Source organism: Solenopsis invicta, chromosome 11 (genome assembly GCF_016802725.1).
Source record: "Solenopsis invicta isolate M01_SB chromosome 11, UNIL_Sinv_3.0, whole genome shotgun sequence".
In the NCBI taxonomy this organism is placed as follows: Eukaryota; Metazoa; Arthropoda; class Insecta; order Hymenoptera; family Formicidae; genus Solenopsis; species Solenopsis invicta.
Window position 1 is genome coordinate 1,302,967 of NC_052674.1, and position 14,414 is coordinate 1,317,380.

The window sequence follows — 14,414 nt, forward strand, 5'->3', positions numbered from 1 at the left end:
TTAATTTCCATTGTTTATTATTAAATAAAATAAAAATTTTAAATATGGATTGTTTATTATATTAATTTATAAATATGGTAACGCATTTATTATTATCTAAATATTTTTTTATTTATTTTTGCATTAGTATTTGTGTTATTTTAATTTTATGTTAAAAATTTGGAGTATTTATTTATTAAAGTGTAAATTGCGGTTATTTGTGTAATAAAATATTTTGTTTTATTATTGTGTTTTTTTCACAATTTAAATATTCGCGCGTTACTACTGTCAAAAACATGAGGCTGCATTTAGGGCTACGTTCGAATATTCTACGCGTCGGGTTGAGTAATTTTAAGTGACCAATCAAGATGAAGAAATCTTAAGAAACCTCAAGATTTCTTTATCCTGATTGGTCGCTTAAAGTTACTCTATCCGACGAATAGAATTTTTGAACGCAGCCCTGCGGACTCAACAGTTGAGTCCGTTGAACGTACATCATAGTTACACATTTTTTCAGACACCAACAATAAAAGGATCAACATAGGAATGAAGAGTGACGCTACTCACAAGGATGGAGAACTTAACCACGTGGTACTATGGTTATTGTTCATAACAAAAATACAACGGCCTTTTAAAGAACACGGTGAGCTCAGACCTGCTCAACTGCTCAAACCGTCCTAGACCTGCTTGAACCGTCTGAGCGTCTTGGAAACGAAAATCTCGGAAGGAGGAGAGATTTTCTAAAAATAATTTAAGTCTCAACAGTGAAAATTTAATTTCACGACGTAACGGCGAGATTAACCAAAAATTCTCGGAGCGTGGCTCAATTTAAAAACGAATGCCGGCAACATCTAAACAAAAGGTAAACGCATTTTATTTCTCTGTCTCTTTCACTCTTATAGTTTATAACAGAAATCAGATAGTCGATTGTAGAAATAACTCGTTAACCGAAATTGAAAGTAACGCACAGTGTACAGTTATATAATAATACTATCAATAAAAATTGTGCAGTAAGTTCCGACTTTACTGACTTACCTCTTTTGTAGAAGTTCAAGACGAATATTATCTCGAGCGACGCAGTTGTATCTGATTCCATTAATCTCGAATGCTCGCAAGTCGTCGTGGGCTAGAATACAATACATGAGTCGGTTTTGCACCGTACGTACATTACTCACTACCACGTTTCTTGAGTGAAACGTTACGACGAAATATCATTATGTCTTTTTTGATTCCAGTATCCAATTGGACAATCGATTCATGTGAATCACTTATTGGCAACATGATTGAATCTGTTAGCCACTGAGTTCAGTGCTCGACATCTTTGAAACCGTGATATTGCGATTTTGTTCAATAATCTGGAATCTAATGGATGTTAAAGAAGAAGAGATAAGACGCAAGGCGTGGTAATACAGCCAGAATATTATATATATATATATATATATATATATATATATATATATATATATATATATATACACATTTTAAATACTGATGTATATTTATAGATATACAGGTAACACATGTGTTATATCTATAAATATAATACGTGATATACTCGGGCCGTGAAAGTTTATGTTAGTAACGTGAACAAAGAAAAAGGAAAGCTATTGCTTCTCAAGTGAACATATTTGAAGGAAAATTACGTATATTTCAAAAAAGCTTTTTAGATAGCTTTTTTAGTTCCTTCAAAAATTATCAGTAGTTGGTTCTAAATAGTCTAAATAGTATATGAGAATTGTTATATTTGAATATATGAAAATTTTTTATAACACAATGTACACATTTTTCTATTAACTATTAAATTTTTGATTATTTTGATTTATTACCTTTTTCTAAAAAACTTTCCCTTTTCACTACTTCTTTTTAGAAATAATCTTAATTAATATAAGGTTACATCTTGGAATTATACAATTCCACAAGTCACAAAACAGTCACAACTTGCTTTATTACTTGTTTCTATTGTTTTACGATAAATAATATAGTCATAACGAAAAGAGCTCTTGAGACATTTATATTAAATAGAAAATTTTAATAAATTATTGCAAGATATTAGAAACGCTCCATACAAATAAAATGGTCATTTAAGGAAAGAATTTAAGAAAGAAAAACTGTAAAATGAGTTCGAAGAACACTAGAAAACGGAAACGTTCTCTTACAGACAAAAATAAAATAGTATCAAAGCGTCTGCGCAAAAATTTAAATATTAAAAGTGAGAATTTAGGATTTCTTAGTGATTTACAAGATGAAACTAGACAGAATAAATTGTATAAAGATTATCATACTCAACATCACAGACATTTTTACAATCATTTAATCAAAGTTATGTATCAATTAGACTTGTCAATACTTTGCTCGCTTAGAAAGTTTACGTATGAATATAAATATCCTTCATTATCATTAACGTTTGAAGGTTCTGAAATTGAAACATTTAACAATATTGTTATTCATCATGAAAATAAATCAATTCACATACGAATTGAATATGTAGACAAATACTATACAGAAAATAGTATCGGATATAGCAAATTATTTTCTAAACCTTCAAAACACTACTCTTTACTTAATAGTTATTTTAATATTTTTACTAAAAGTGTGTTGAAAACAAATAATTTATTAACAGATGTAGAATATCTTATTATCTATACTAATTCAAAATTTAATCTTACAAAAGAGAAAACATTTATAATAGGAAAATCTAAAAATTATTATCCTTTTAAATTTGATAACATACAAATTAAAGGATGTGATATTTTAAAAGATATTCTATTTACTAATAATAATATACAAGAGAATGACTTTTATCAGTTTTCACAAGATGTAACAACAAGAGAAAAGCTTTTAAAGCACTTGGAATTTTCGTCTTCCATGAAGAAAGTAGTACAAGAAAGAAAACTTTCTCAGAAACTTGAAGAAAGTATAAAAAAAGCATTTTTTAACAAATTAGTTTTTGCAGTTAATCAGCCAAATAGAGAAAAACTGAGTAGCATTGTAAAAGTTGAAATGAAAAAAAAAGTTGAAGGTCTAGAATTATATAAAGCACTACAAGAAAGAATATTATGTGACCTAAAGACTTCATACAAGAATAAAAACTGTGTGTTTGATGTATCCGAAATTATATATCAATTTAATTTATTAATGAACTTACTTCATGACATGTTTGTGCATAAAAATGTATTTTCCGTAAACTTTGGAAAAAATGATAATAGCATTACTATCTATCATCAAAATAAAATTTCTTACTTATATGTTCATAACGCAGATACTAATATAAACAGTAATCTGTTGTTTTTCTTCGGAAAGAAAGAAAATATGTTTTGTATTAATAAATATTTTACACTATTTGTTGAAGAATTTAGTGAGGATATAGAACATTTGGTTTTCTACACTAATGCAAATTTAGATCTCACAACAGACAAAAAGTTCAAAGGAAAGCCATCTAATGATCCCTATTCTCTAAAATTTAACAGTGTAAACATTTGGGAGGAAAAATATAGAATTTTGAGATACAGTTCGTCTATAAACGAAAATGATTTATATCAATTCTCGGAAAAAATAACACGAGAGAAGATCATAAATATGTTAGTACTGCCGCCTTCCTTGCAAAAAGAGAAAGAAGAGGGACGGCTTTCTAATGAGAATGAAAGAGAAAAAAAGGAAAAATTTTTAGATAAATTGATATTTGCGGTTAATCAGCCAGATGAGAAAAAATTAAATACTCTTATTAGAAATAAGATAAGTAAGTTAAACAATGACCCATACAGCTATGAAGAATTACATGAAATAACGTTACGTTGGATAGAATCCCATGAGTTCGATCCTCTTACACAAAAAATAATGGAAAAGTTTCTTGAAGAAATAAAAAGTAATAAATCCAGTTACCAAATAACTCCAAGTAAACACAATAATGAAATTAAATTTGCTAGAACTGTTGTTGGTGCCTGTGGGGCAATATCTGAAGTTAATAAATTCTTAGACTTTTTAATTACAGGGAGAGGACAAAAATACCTAACAGTTTTGAAAAAGAAATTAACAAATCTAAGTAACATGTCCAATATTTTAAATGGATCAGGCGCTAAAAGTTCTAATACATTCAAAGAATTATATGTTCTGTGGTTTGATGAAGAAGGAAATGAAACACAATATTTAAAATCTCTGGAAAAACAGGGAATAAATTTAACTAATGTGACCAGTTTTTTAACTGGATCATCTACTAAAGCTCCTCAAACATTTAAAGATTTATACGATTTGTGGATCGATGAAGAAGGAAATAAAACGAAATATTTAAAATCACTAGAGAAAGAGGAAATAAATCTAACCAATTTGTCCAGTATCCTACAGGGATCAGGTGCTAAAGCTCCTAAAGTATTCAAAGATTTATATGATCTGTGGTTTGATGATGAAGGACACAAAACAAAATATTTGAAATCTTTAGAGGAAGAGGGAATAAATCTATGTAATGTGTCCAGTCTTATAAGTGGATCAGGCAGTAAAGCTCCTAAAGCATTCACAGACTTATATGATCTGTGGTTTGACGAAGATGGACATAAAACACGATATTTAAGATCTTTAGAGAATGAAGGAATAAATCTAGCTAGTGTATCTAGTATTTTAAGTGGAGTAAGAGCTAACGCTGCAACAGCTTTCAAAGACTTGTACAATCTGTGGTTTGATGAAGAAGGATATAAAACACAATATTTAAAATCTCTAGAGGAAGCAGGAATAAATCTAGCTAATGTGTCCAGTATTTTAAGTACATCAAGAGGTAACGCTGCAACGGCTTTCAAAGACTTACATGATCTGTGGTTTGATGAAAAAGGATGTAAAACAAAATATTTAAAATCTCTAGAGGAAGAGGGGATAAATCTAGCTAATGTATCCAGTATTTTAAGTGGATTAGGTTCTAAAGCTTCTAAAACTTTCAAAGACTTATATGATCTGTGGTTTGATAAAAACGGACAAAGTACAAAATATTTAAAATCTCTGAAGGAAGAGGGAATAAATCTTGTTAGAGTGTCTAGTATTTTAAGTGGAACAGGAGCTAACGCTGCAATAGCTTTCAAAGACTTATACAATCTGTGGTTTGATGAAAAAGGAATTAAAACAAAATATTTAAAATCTCTACAGAAGGAGGGAATAAATCTATCTAATGTAACCAGTATTTTATTGTCCGTATCCTACAGGCTCAGGTGCTAAAGCTCCTAAAGTATTCAAAGATTTATATGATCTGTGGTTTGATGATGAAGGACACAAAACAAAATATTTGAAATCTTTAGAGGAAGAGGGAATAAATCTATGTAATGTGTCCAGTCTTATAAGTGGATCAGGCAGTAAAGCTCCTAAAGCATTCACAGACTTATATGATCTGTGGTTTGACGAAGATGGACATAAAACACGATATTTAAGATCTTTAGAGAATGAAGGAATAAATCTAGCTAGTGTATCTAGTATTTTAAGTGGAGTAAGAGCTAACGCTGCAACAGCTTTCAAAGACTTGTACAATCTGTGGTTTGATGAAGAAGGATATAAAACACAATATTTAAAATCTCTAGAGGAAGCAGGAATAAATCTAGCTAATGTGTCCAGTATTTTAAGTACATCAAGAGGTAACGCTGCAACGGCTTTCAAAGACTTACATGATCTGTGGTTTGATGAAAAAGGATGTAAAACAAAATATTTAAAATCTCTAGAGGAAGAGGGGATAAATCTAGCTAATGTATCCAGTATTTTAAGTGGATTAGGTTCTAAAGCTTCTAAAACTTTCAAAGACTTATATGATCTGTGGTTTGATAAAAACGGACAAAGTACAAAATATTTAAAATCTCTGAAGGAAGAGGGAATAAATCTTGTTAGAGTGTCTAGTATTTTAAGTGGAACAGGAGCTAACGCTGCAATAGCTTTCAAAGACTTATACAATCTGTGGTTTGATGAAAAAGGAATTAAAACAAAATATTTAAAATCTCTACAGAAGGAGGGAATAAATCTATCTAATGTAACCAGTATTTTATGTGGATCAGCCGCTAATGGACCTAAAGTATTCAAAGACTTATATGATTTGTGGTTTGATGAGGAAGGACATAAAACAAAGTATTTAAAAACTCTAGAGCAAGAGGGAATAAATTTAACTAATGTGTCTAGTATTTTGAATGGATCAGGCTTTAATGCTTCTAAAGCATTTAAAGACTTATATGATCTGTGGTTTGATAAAGAAGGACTTAAGACGAAATATTTAATATCTTTACAGACAGAAGAAATAAACCTAGCTAATGTATCTAACATTTTATGTGGGTCAGGCACTAAAGCTCCTAAAGCATTCAAAGACTTATATGACTTGTGGTTTGATGAAAAAGGATGTAAAACGAAATATTTAAAATCTCTAAAGGAAGAAGGAATAAACCTAGCACATGTGACCAGTATTTTAAGTGGAGCGGGCCCTAATGCTTTTAAAGCATTCAAAGACTTATATGATTTATGGTTTGATAAAGAAGGACTTAAAACAAAATATTTAAAATCTCTAGAGAAAGAGGGAATAAATCTGACTAATGTGTCCGGTATTTTAAGTACAGCAGGAGCTAATGCTGCAACAGCTTTTAAAGATTTATATGATCTATGGTTTAATGAGAAAGAATATAAAACAAAATATTTAAAATCTTTAGAAAAAGAAGGAATAAATCTAGCCAATGTGTCTAGTATTTTAAATGGATCGGGCGCTAAAGGTCCTAAAGCTTTCAAAGACTTATATGATTTATGGTTTAATAGAGGACGTAAAACAAAGTATTTAAAATCATTAGAGAAAGAAAAAATAAGTTTCACTAATGTTTCCTGTATTTTAAGTGGTTCAGGCTCTAATGCTCCTAAAGCATTTAAAGACTTATATGATCTGTGGTTTGATAAAGAAGGAAATGTGACACCATATTTGACTTTTGGAGGTCTCAATGGATCAATTTAACTCTATGTAACACTTCCGTCAGTTAAGTACTGTACTTTATTTCACATCAGTTCTTAAACAACTGCCGTTTAAAAACAAATAGTGTGAATAGATCTAAGAAATTCTGATATAGATTTTAAACGTCGTAGCATTCTCTTTATGAAAAATTAACAGTTAAAATTACACTTACATTATGTTAACAAACACTGTGTTAAAAAATATTTTGCAAGTTTACTTTGATTTGTCGCAATTGTTACATAAATGCGATAAGTGTGTCACATCGGACGTAAACAAAAGAATCATTGATACTTGGTTTTATGATTTTTCATATAATATCGTATTGTACAGCAACCTTCTTTGCTAATAAAGGCCTTTCTACTTCTTGTACAGGATTAGGCGATACGCCGCTTGATAGCTCTTTCGAATGACGTGGGATCTATCTTGATCTGAGGCTAGTTAATATAATAATGGTATATGCTCTATTTTTAGTTCAAGTTGGATCATTCCGGCATATTGCGATTTTCAATAATTAATCTTGTTAATTATTCCAAAGTATGCAAAATGAAAGAGAACGTTTCTGTTTAGTTCGATCTGCTCCATTACCCTTGAGTAGGTAGTCCGGTCATTACCGAAAATCTCATGTGCTTGTATATACATATACATACATGTATATATTATTATATATTTGAGCAACGTATCTGCTTATAAAGGATACTTGAAATTATCACTAGATACTGACTTTAATACCACGATAAGTTTTACTTTAAAGATATTTTTCTCCAAAATTGATGTGTAGATCATTGATGTGTCATTAAAATCTTGTGTGATCTCCGAAGGTTAAAAATTCTAGAAAAAGAAGGAATAACTCTAACTGTTCATTTTGTGTGGAGCTAATGCTGCAACAATTTATTTAATCTAATGAAAACTCACAGAGCTTTGAAAATAATATAAAAGCAGAACTTATAAAAATATTACATGGAGGCACATTTATCTTATTTTATTGACTTTTAGTTTTTAAGTCAAAGAATTGTTTGCTGTTTAATTTCACGCGACGTTTGCGAAACTAATTGTAAATCGAAATCGTTTACTCCAAACATGAAACCATGTTTTTCACGGATTCAAAGTCGCTCATTCCAAGTTCTGCAATATTCACGAATGTGTAAAATCTGTATACACTTATTTACACTTGTTTATATAATAATAACTGTAAATAGTTCGTGTAAATATTTTTTTTTATATTAATGTGAAAGTAACTTGCATGTAAAAACTGTAATTATTATACAATCTTCAGGTTTTATTAGATTCTATTAGGAAAGTTACCGGAAAAGTTTTGTTGTGTTTTTTTTTACAATAGAAAACAGACGTGCCAAAATCTAGAAAAAAATAATTTGTTTATCAAAATTTCCTTCACATGCAATAATTATATTTCAATGGAAAACAAATTTATTATTGCTTTTATAAAAGGCGTGACTTTAAAAATGAGACTTTCTTATTTTTATAAGCTATCAATCTATCTATTTTTAAGCTTAAATAATCATTGCAGAAACAATAGTTTAGAAACAGAAAGGCTGTGAAACGTCCATTAAAAAACTTCACTTCTCACTCCTAGAAATTTTGACTTTTACAAAAACAGTATGAATAACCTTTTTATCTGTGGGAAATAAAGCTATTATATTATAGTGATAACTATTGTGATGAATCAAGTGATGTCGTTCTATATTTTTTATATTTTTGCTTTTTGCATTAAGAAACGATAAAACTTTTTTGATTATCTATAATATTAAGTTTTTTATTAAATGTTGTTTAGTACATTTTTTGTTTGATATGTGTGTGGCTTACAAATTTACAACAGAGGATAATAATTTTCAATGCAACTTTTAAAAAGTTAGAGTTATGATAGCCAAAAATTTCCAAAAACTAAAAAAAATTAATTATAGATAAAATTAGAGATAATTATGATTTTTAACGTGTATTACGAATTGTTCATTTTACGGCACAATTTCCGAGAATGTTCTTCCGGGACAGTTTCAAAACAGTTTGGAAGCACGATGTATGAAAGTACTATTCAGTGATACATTATCCTCTTTCTGCATTTAATGTACGAGGGTGCGAGATCTCGTCGTAAATAGCGATATGCGAAACCAGAAGACTGTTTAAAAAAAAGTAGAAACATATTTAAACTTTTTGTTTTATATAATTTTATAATAAAGTTACCGTTTTATAATCGGACTTATGTTTAAGTTATGATAAAAAAATTTCTGTCTATTTTTATCGTTTCTTAAGAATATCTTACTTTAACAATTAAATACTAATCTGAACGTGTATGTTTTCCTATACAACTTGTCAAACTATCTAATCCAATTAAAACATGACAATTTGCTGTATGTATATGTGTATGTATGTATATATATTTACAAATGTATGTGTACAAAATATAAAAGTAATTTATGTTTAAATAATAGAATCTCTAAATATTAAAATATTATGATATTATAGACGAAAATGAAAGTTCGTTTGATAGGTGGGAGGGAGAGGGGTGAGAGGGACAACTGATAGGTATAAGATGTACGATTAGTGACCGATTAAGTAAGTTTAGTACGTTAAGTGACTGTATAAACGGGAAAATGTTTTAATCATTTTAATATACAATCAGATTTTAATATAATCTTAAGGAGAACAATAAAAGTATATTGTAATAAAATTTCTAAAATTGAAGTATTAATAATTAACTAAAATATTCCTTAGACATGGTACTATCGAAATCTCCGAATTTGATGCTAACTATAACTTGTAAATAATTTGCTTATTCGCGGAGAATGTGCACTGAGGATAAACAAAAATTATAACATAATTCATCATGATATTCTACCTTCCTTTCTCCTGATAAATTATTTGTATAAGCCTTGAATTTTTAGTGTCTCTATCAAGCTTATTTTTATGTATCTTCATCTCTTGAGGTTGAGGAATAAAACACCAATTAAAACATCATATTATTATTTTAGGAAACTTTAATTTTTAAACGATCTTACAAACGTAGATAAATTGTAATAACTAAAATAATGATATGAATCTAAGAGATAACGTAGAAAGCAACTATATATACGCATGGTAGGGTAAAGGTAGGGCGAGGAAAATAAGTTAAAAAGTTATGCCACGGTAACGAAGATCTTTCATATCCTAAATAAAGAGAACGTTAGATATTTACAAGAATACGATTGCACGTTCCAGTGATCAGAACACTGTTGTGTCTGATAAAATTATGCATTGATAACAGCAACATGTATTCGTACAAGACGGATCGAGACTCTATCGGCATGCATAACAGTTTAGAAATTTCTATCACAATTTCGATATATATATTATATCAGTTTCATGTTTTAATAGAATGGACGTTTCTTTTCATCCACGATCCGTCGTATGTTCGTCGAGCATAGGTCTAGTTCGAGTTCGACGTTTATCATGTGTCAACTCGTAGATCAATCTCTTAGCCAATGGTAGCTTTAATCCAATCGATATGCGACAAAATTTTATCGTATAATCGAGGCCTCTCGAGGCCATCTTTCGAACAAGCTATCCTCCAGCTACCGATGCCCGTCAGCGCCCATCTTCGACCATCCTCTTGAAGACAAAGCATTGAACTACCGGCAAGCTCTTCTTCCTTTTGAGATTATATGATAAAATACAGTTTCATATAATTAATAATTAATTAATTCCGTCGTTTAGAATTTGCTTCTTATTCCTGACAAAAATGTTTCTTAATTTTTTTTATATAATTTTTAAAAATTTCTCACACTTTTCAAAACTGCTGAAAAAATCCTTATGTTTTATAAAATTCTTTATATATGTAAATTCTAAATTATATTTTAAGGTTTTTAAGATCCCTTGCTTTATTTCTAAATATAAATGATTTTTTCAGAAATCTTTACTAATATAAAAAGTTTCTTTAAAATATAAAAAGTTCTTAAATATATTATGAAATTTATATTAAGAATTTTATATTAAGAATTTTTTCTCACCAAAGTTAAAGAATAATGAAATAAATTTTCTTTAAAAATGTAAAAGAATGAAATTAATAAAAAATGATTAGAAAAAGATAAAGATTTATAAAAATTTTTAACTTACGTTGCAATCGTCCGATGAGTATGCTTGCTCGGTACAAACACTATTTACTGAAGGGATGCTGATATTTTCGCATTTCTCCATTGCACTATGCTTAAGTTGTACTCTTTGTAGTAAATCGCCTGTCGGGGGAGCAAAAGAAAGATTTTATATATTTATTTAAAGCATTTCTGTATTTTGCCTTTTAATTATCCAAATAAAAAAAAACAGAATATACATATATTAAGTATAAGCATATTCCTTTTTTACTCTAATTTGTATATTTTTTTATAATCTTTTTTAAATATAAAGTTTTAATTAAATTGTTGACTCAATATGCGGTTTGACGTGTATCTTTTTATAAATATTTTATTAGCAAATATTTATGTCACGATAAATTAATGTCAAGAATAGATTTTTTAACGTTATTTTAAAAATTATTCTTTGATGTTTAATAATGTCTAAAATATTTCCAAAAAGTATTCTAATTTCCGAAAAATAGACTCTCTAAATTTAAAAGCAATTAAAGGGTCAGTAGTACATATTAAAATCATATACGTACGATTTCTCGCCCATCCAAGTGTGTTACATTGCGATGTATTGCTCGGTGGATCCTCGCTGGAGGGCAGGCAAACCGGTCTCACGAAGTCCGAAAAGGTCGTCACCGGTCTATCCAACTTCACCAGAACGGTCGTGCCCTCCACCGGTGATTTGATCATACCGACGATTCTACGTTCTTGTTCCCAGGGTGACGTGCTCGAAAGTCGTACGACACCAAGTCGGGCCGACCATTCCGCTTTCGGTTGACTATAAAAAAAATAGATATAATAAAAACTAAAAACATATACAATGTATGTTTAATGTAATACATTAAAGTTTATAATTACATCTTTTATAATTTTATAATTATAATGTCAATGCGATATTATTATATACTCTGCTCGTTCCACATTGGCATCTTAAGTATAAAGTTATGTATGAAGTAAAAGATGTAATTATATAAGAGAATATTTTCTAAGTATGATGTATACCTTTCATAATATAAAATTAACTTTCTAGCGGACAGAGTTGTATGTATATGCACAACATTCACTTTTCACGCGTTTATTATAAGAATGTATCAATAAATTTAGGATCTATGCAAATTAGTTACACTTAAAAACTAAAAATGAAAGTGTATGTAACATTAATTATTAAAACATATTATAGTGTCCTTATCGTCAAAATGGTTGGACGTCACATAAAGAGTCGTTTATTTTCATTTATAAAATATTTTCGTACAAAATCAGTGAGAATTTTTTCACATGACAATAATATAATTTCTAAGGGATTAAACTCACCCTTGGAAACAGTACGCGGTTGTGAGCAACCAATTGTCTGCCACGAGGGTGGCATCACAAACGTGAACTCCCTCCTTGAAGAGTGCGACATGCCAAGGCCAATCGCCAGGTTCTGCCATCTTATTGAGACCATTAGTTCCACTATTAGCACGTAGAGATTGTACTCCACACTCTAATTTCCAAAAGTCAAAATCAAAACGCAAATTAAAATGTGTAAGGTCGAAAAAAAACAGAAATGTGAAAATTAGACATGGAAATGCACATACAAAATAATAAATAAAAATAGTAACAGTTTAGAACAACATGTGCCAAAGCATGTTATCCAAAAAATGAAAACTTATTATGTAAGTAGAGAATTCGTACCGAGATTGGAACATCGAACGTATAGAACTTCTTTGCTGGGGCAAGGAGCCCGGACAAAAGTGATTTCTGGTGCTAAAGGATCTTCCATATACACGTACGGGACGTCATCTTCGTCATCAGTTCTCACTTCAATGGAAGCTACGCCACTATAAATTGCAGGAAATAAAAATTTAAAGAGCGATATTTGTAGTTGATTCTTTAACCAGTCACAGAGTTGTATTAGCATCTTAAGACATTATTTAAGACGATCTTGAAATAAAACTTGACTATAAATACCAGTGTAAAATCATTTTCATTTTATACGTAAGCATCAAAAGTATTAAATTGATTAGCAATTTAATTTTTGTGATATTATTAACATTTCTGGTTCTTTTTAAAAGCTGTATTTTAATTCTGGCAAATATGCGGCAGTTTGGCGAATCTTGTAAATGTTTATAAATTTACTTAGAAAATATTAAGATCAAAATCTGTTTTTGACCGATATAGCCATTTTCGTTATTCAAATGTGTTGATACAATTTCCGGTTTTATTAAGATTTTTTATTTTGTTTCACTGATTTTTTAAAAAGGCGTTAATTAATTTTTTTAGGAAAGATAAATACTTTTCAAAATTATTTTTTGTCTTCTGTTTATTATTACTTAAAAATTTATTTCCTTTTTTTAATAAAAGAATAATAATTTATCCACAATTTATTTGATACTTCTGTATGTTTTTCGGTAACTATATAATCCTGAATTTCTCAGTAGACTAAAATTAAGAACTCAAACGTCATTACCAAAACACTTGCGTGGGAACTAGAATATTTCATTTTGCCTAATAAATAAATAAATAAATAAATGAAAGAGATTTAGCAACAGGAGTTATAGCGGTCTATTGACATGTTGATACTACAGTAAAATTGTTTTTTCCCAATTTGCCATGCGGCTTCTTTTACTGTTAATTTTCATTTTATGTTAGAAAAAAGAAGATACTTAAAGAGAAATACTTACGTGTACGTGAGTAAAGTGCACAATGAACTCGCTGCCGTTTGAAGAACGTTATCCATTTCCGTTTCTGGTAGAGTAGCGTTTAAATTTGCTGTGCAAAGTTTGCCGATGGTACCTTTCTCATTGAATACAACGTAGCCCTCTTTGTTGTACTTCGCAATGTGCGGCGTGCTCCAGGATTGTGATCTTAATTCGCGAACGCTCGGCGCCAAGAATACTGCGACAAAAATGTATATAAAAATAAATAATTGTTTTACAAAGGGTTAAGTTATTCCAATTTATATAATCAACATTATTTCTTTGTAGAAAATATATTCACTCTTTTATTGATTCATCTCCGAGATGCGCAATTCTTTGTTTACTTTTATTATTTATTATACTACTTACGACAGTCCTTCTCGTCGCTGCCGTTCGGACAGTCCATCTTGCCATCGCATCGCTTCGTATGCGGTACACAGGATCTTCCTACTCCGCAATGCATGTAACCATCTCTGCAGTATGCGCAATTCTTCTCATCAGAAAGATCCGGACAATCTATCACGCCGTCGCAAATCCTCGGAGATAAAGCTTTCGACTGAAGCGCCTGCACGCATCCTATATTGGTATCCGCATTGATTAATTATCTTGTCAAATTAACTATATAACTCGTCACTCTACACTTTTTATACTTGACTAAAGAAAGACTCTCTATTAGTGATGACGTTTCTTTATTCTATAATTAAT

General features: G+C 29.8%; 2 protein-coding genes across 4 annotated transcripts in view; one reads left to right on the plus strand and one right to left on the minus strand.

The window, feature by feature from the left end:
- The first annotated feature begins 263 nt into the window (after window positions 1-263).
- On the plus strand, window positions 264-9,614 carry LOC105205897. 2 transcript variants are annotated; one of them, XM_039454774.1, is made up of 4 exons: window positions 264-841; window positions 1,026-1,137; window positions 1,215-4,324; window positions 5,166-9,614. In XM_039454774.1, the coding sequence occupies exons 3-4, from the start codon at window positions 2,095-2,097 to the stop codon at window positions 6,923-6,925; spliced, it is 3,990 nt and encodes a 1,329-aa protein (XP_039310708.1). In that variant the 5' UTR covers window positions 264-841; window positions 1,026-1,137; window positions 1,215-2,094; the 3' UTR covers window positions 6,926-9,614. The 2 variants fall into 2 exon arrangements, with proteins under 2 accessions (XP_039310708.1, XP_039310709.1); XM_039454775.1 differs by having other exon boundaries at window positions 1,029-1,137.
- A 280-nt stretch (window positions 9,615-9,894) lies between these two features.
- The window catches only part of LOC105197004 (atrial natriuretic peptide-converting enzyme), a 29,435-nt gene continuing 24,915 nt past the window's right edge, over window positions 9,895-14,414 (minus strand). For both annotated transcript variants that reach the window (XM_039454776.1, XM_026130822.2), the window contains exons 7-13: window positions 14,079-14,285; window positions 13,695-13,908; window positions 12,706-12,851; window positions 12,343-12,514; window positions 11,565-11,809; window positions 11,027-11,145; window positions 9,895-10,562 (exon numbers count right to left, since the gene is read on the minus strand). In XM_039454776.1, the coding sequence (XP_039310710.1) occupies window positions 10,389-10,562; window positions 11,027-11,145; window positions 11,565-11,809; window positions 12,343-12,514; window positions 12,706-12,851; window positions 13,695-13,908; window positions 14,079-14,285 (1,277 nt within the window). In that variant the 3' untranslated portion in view covers window positions 9,895-10,388. The remainder of the gene's footprint in view (window positions 10,563-11,026; window positions 11,146-11,564; window positions 11,810-12,342; window positions 12,515-12,705; window positions 12,852-13,694; window positions 13,909-14,078; window positions 14,286-14,414) is intronic.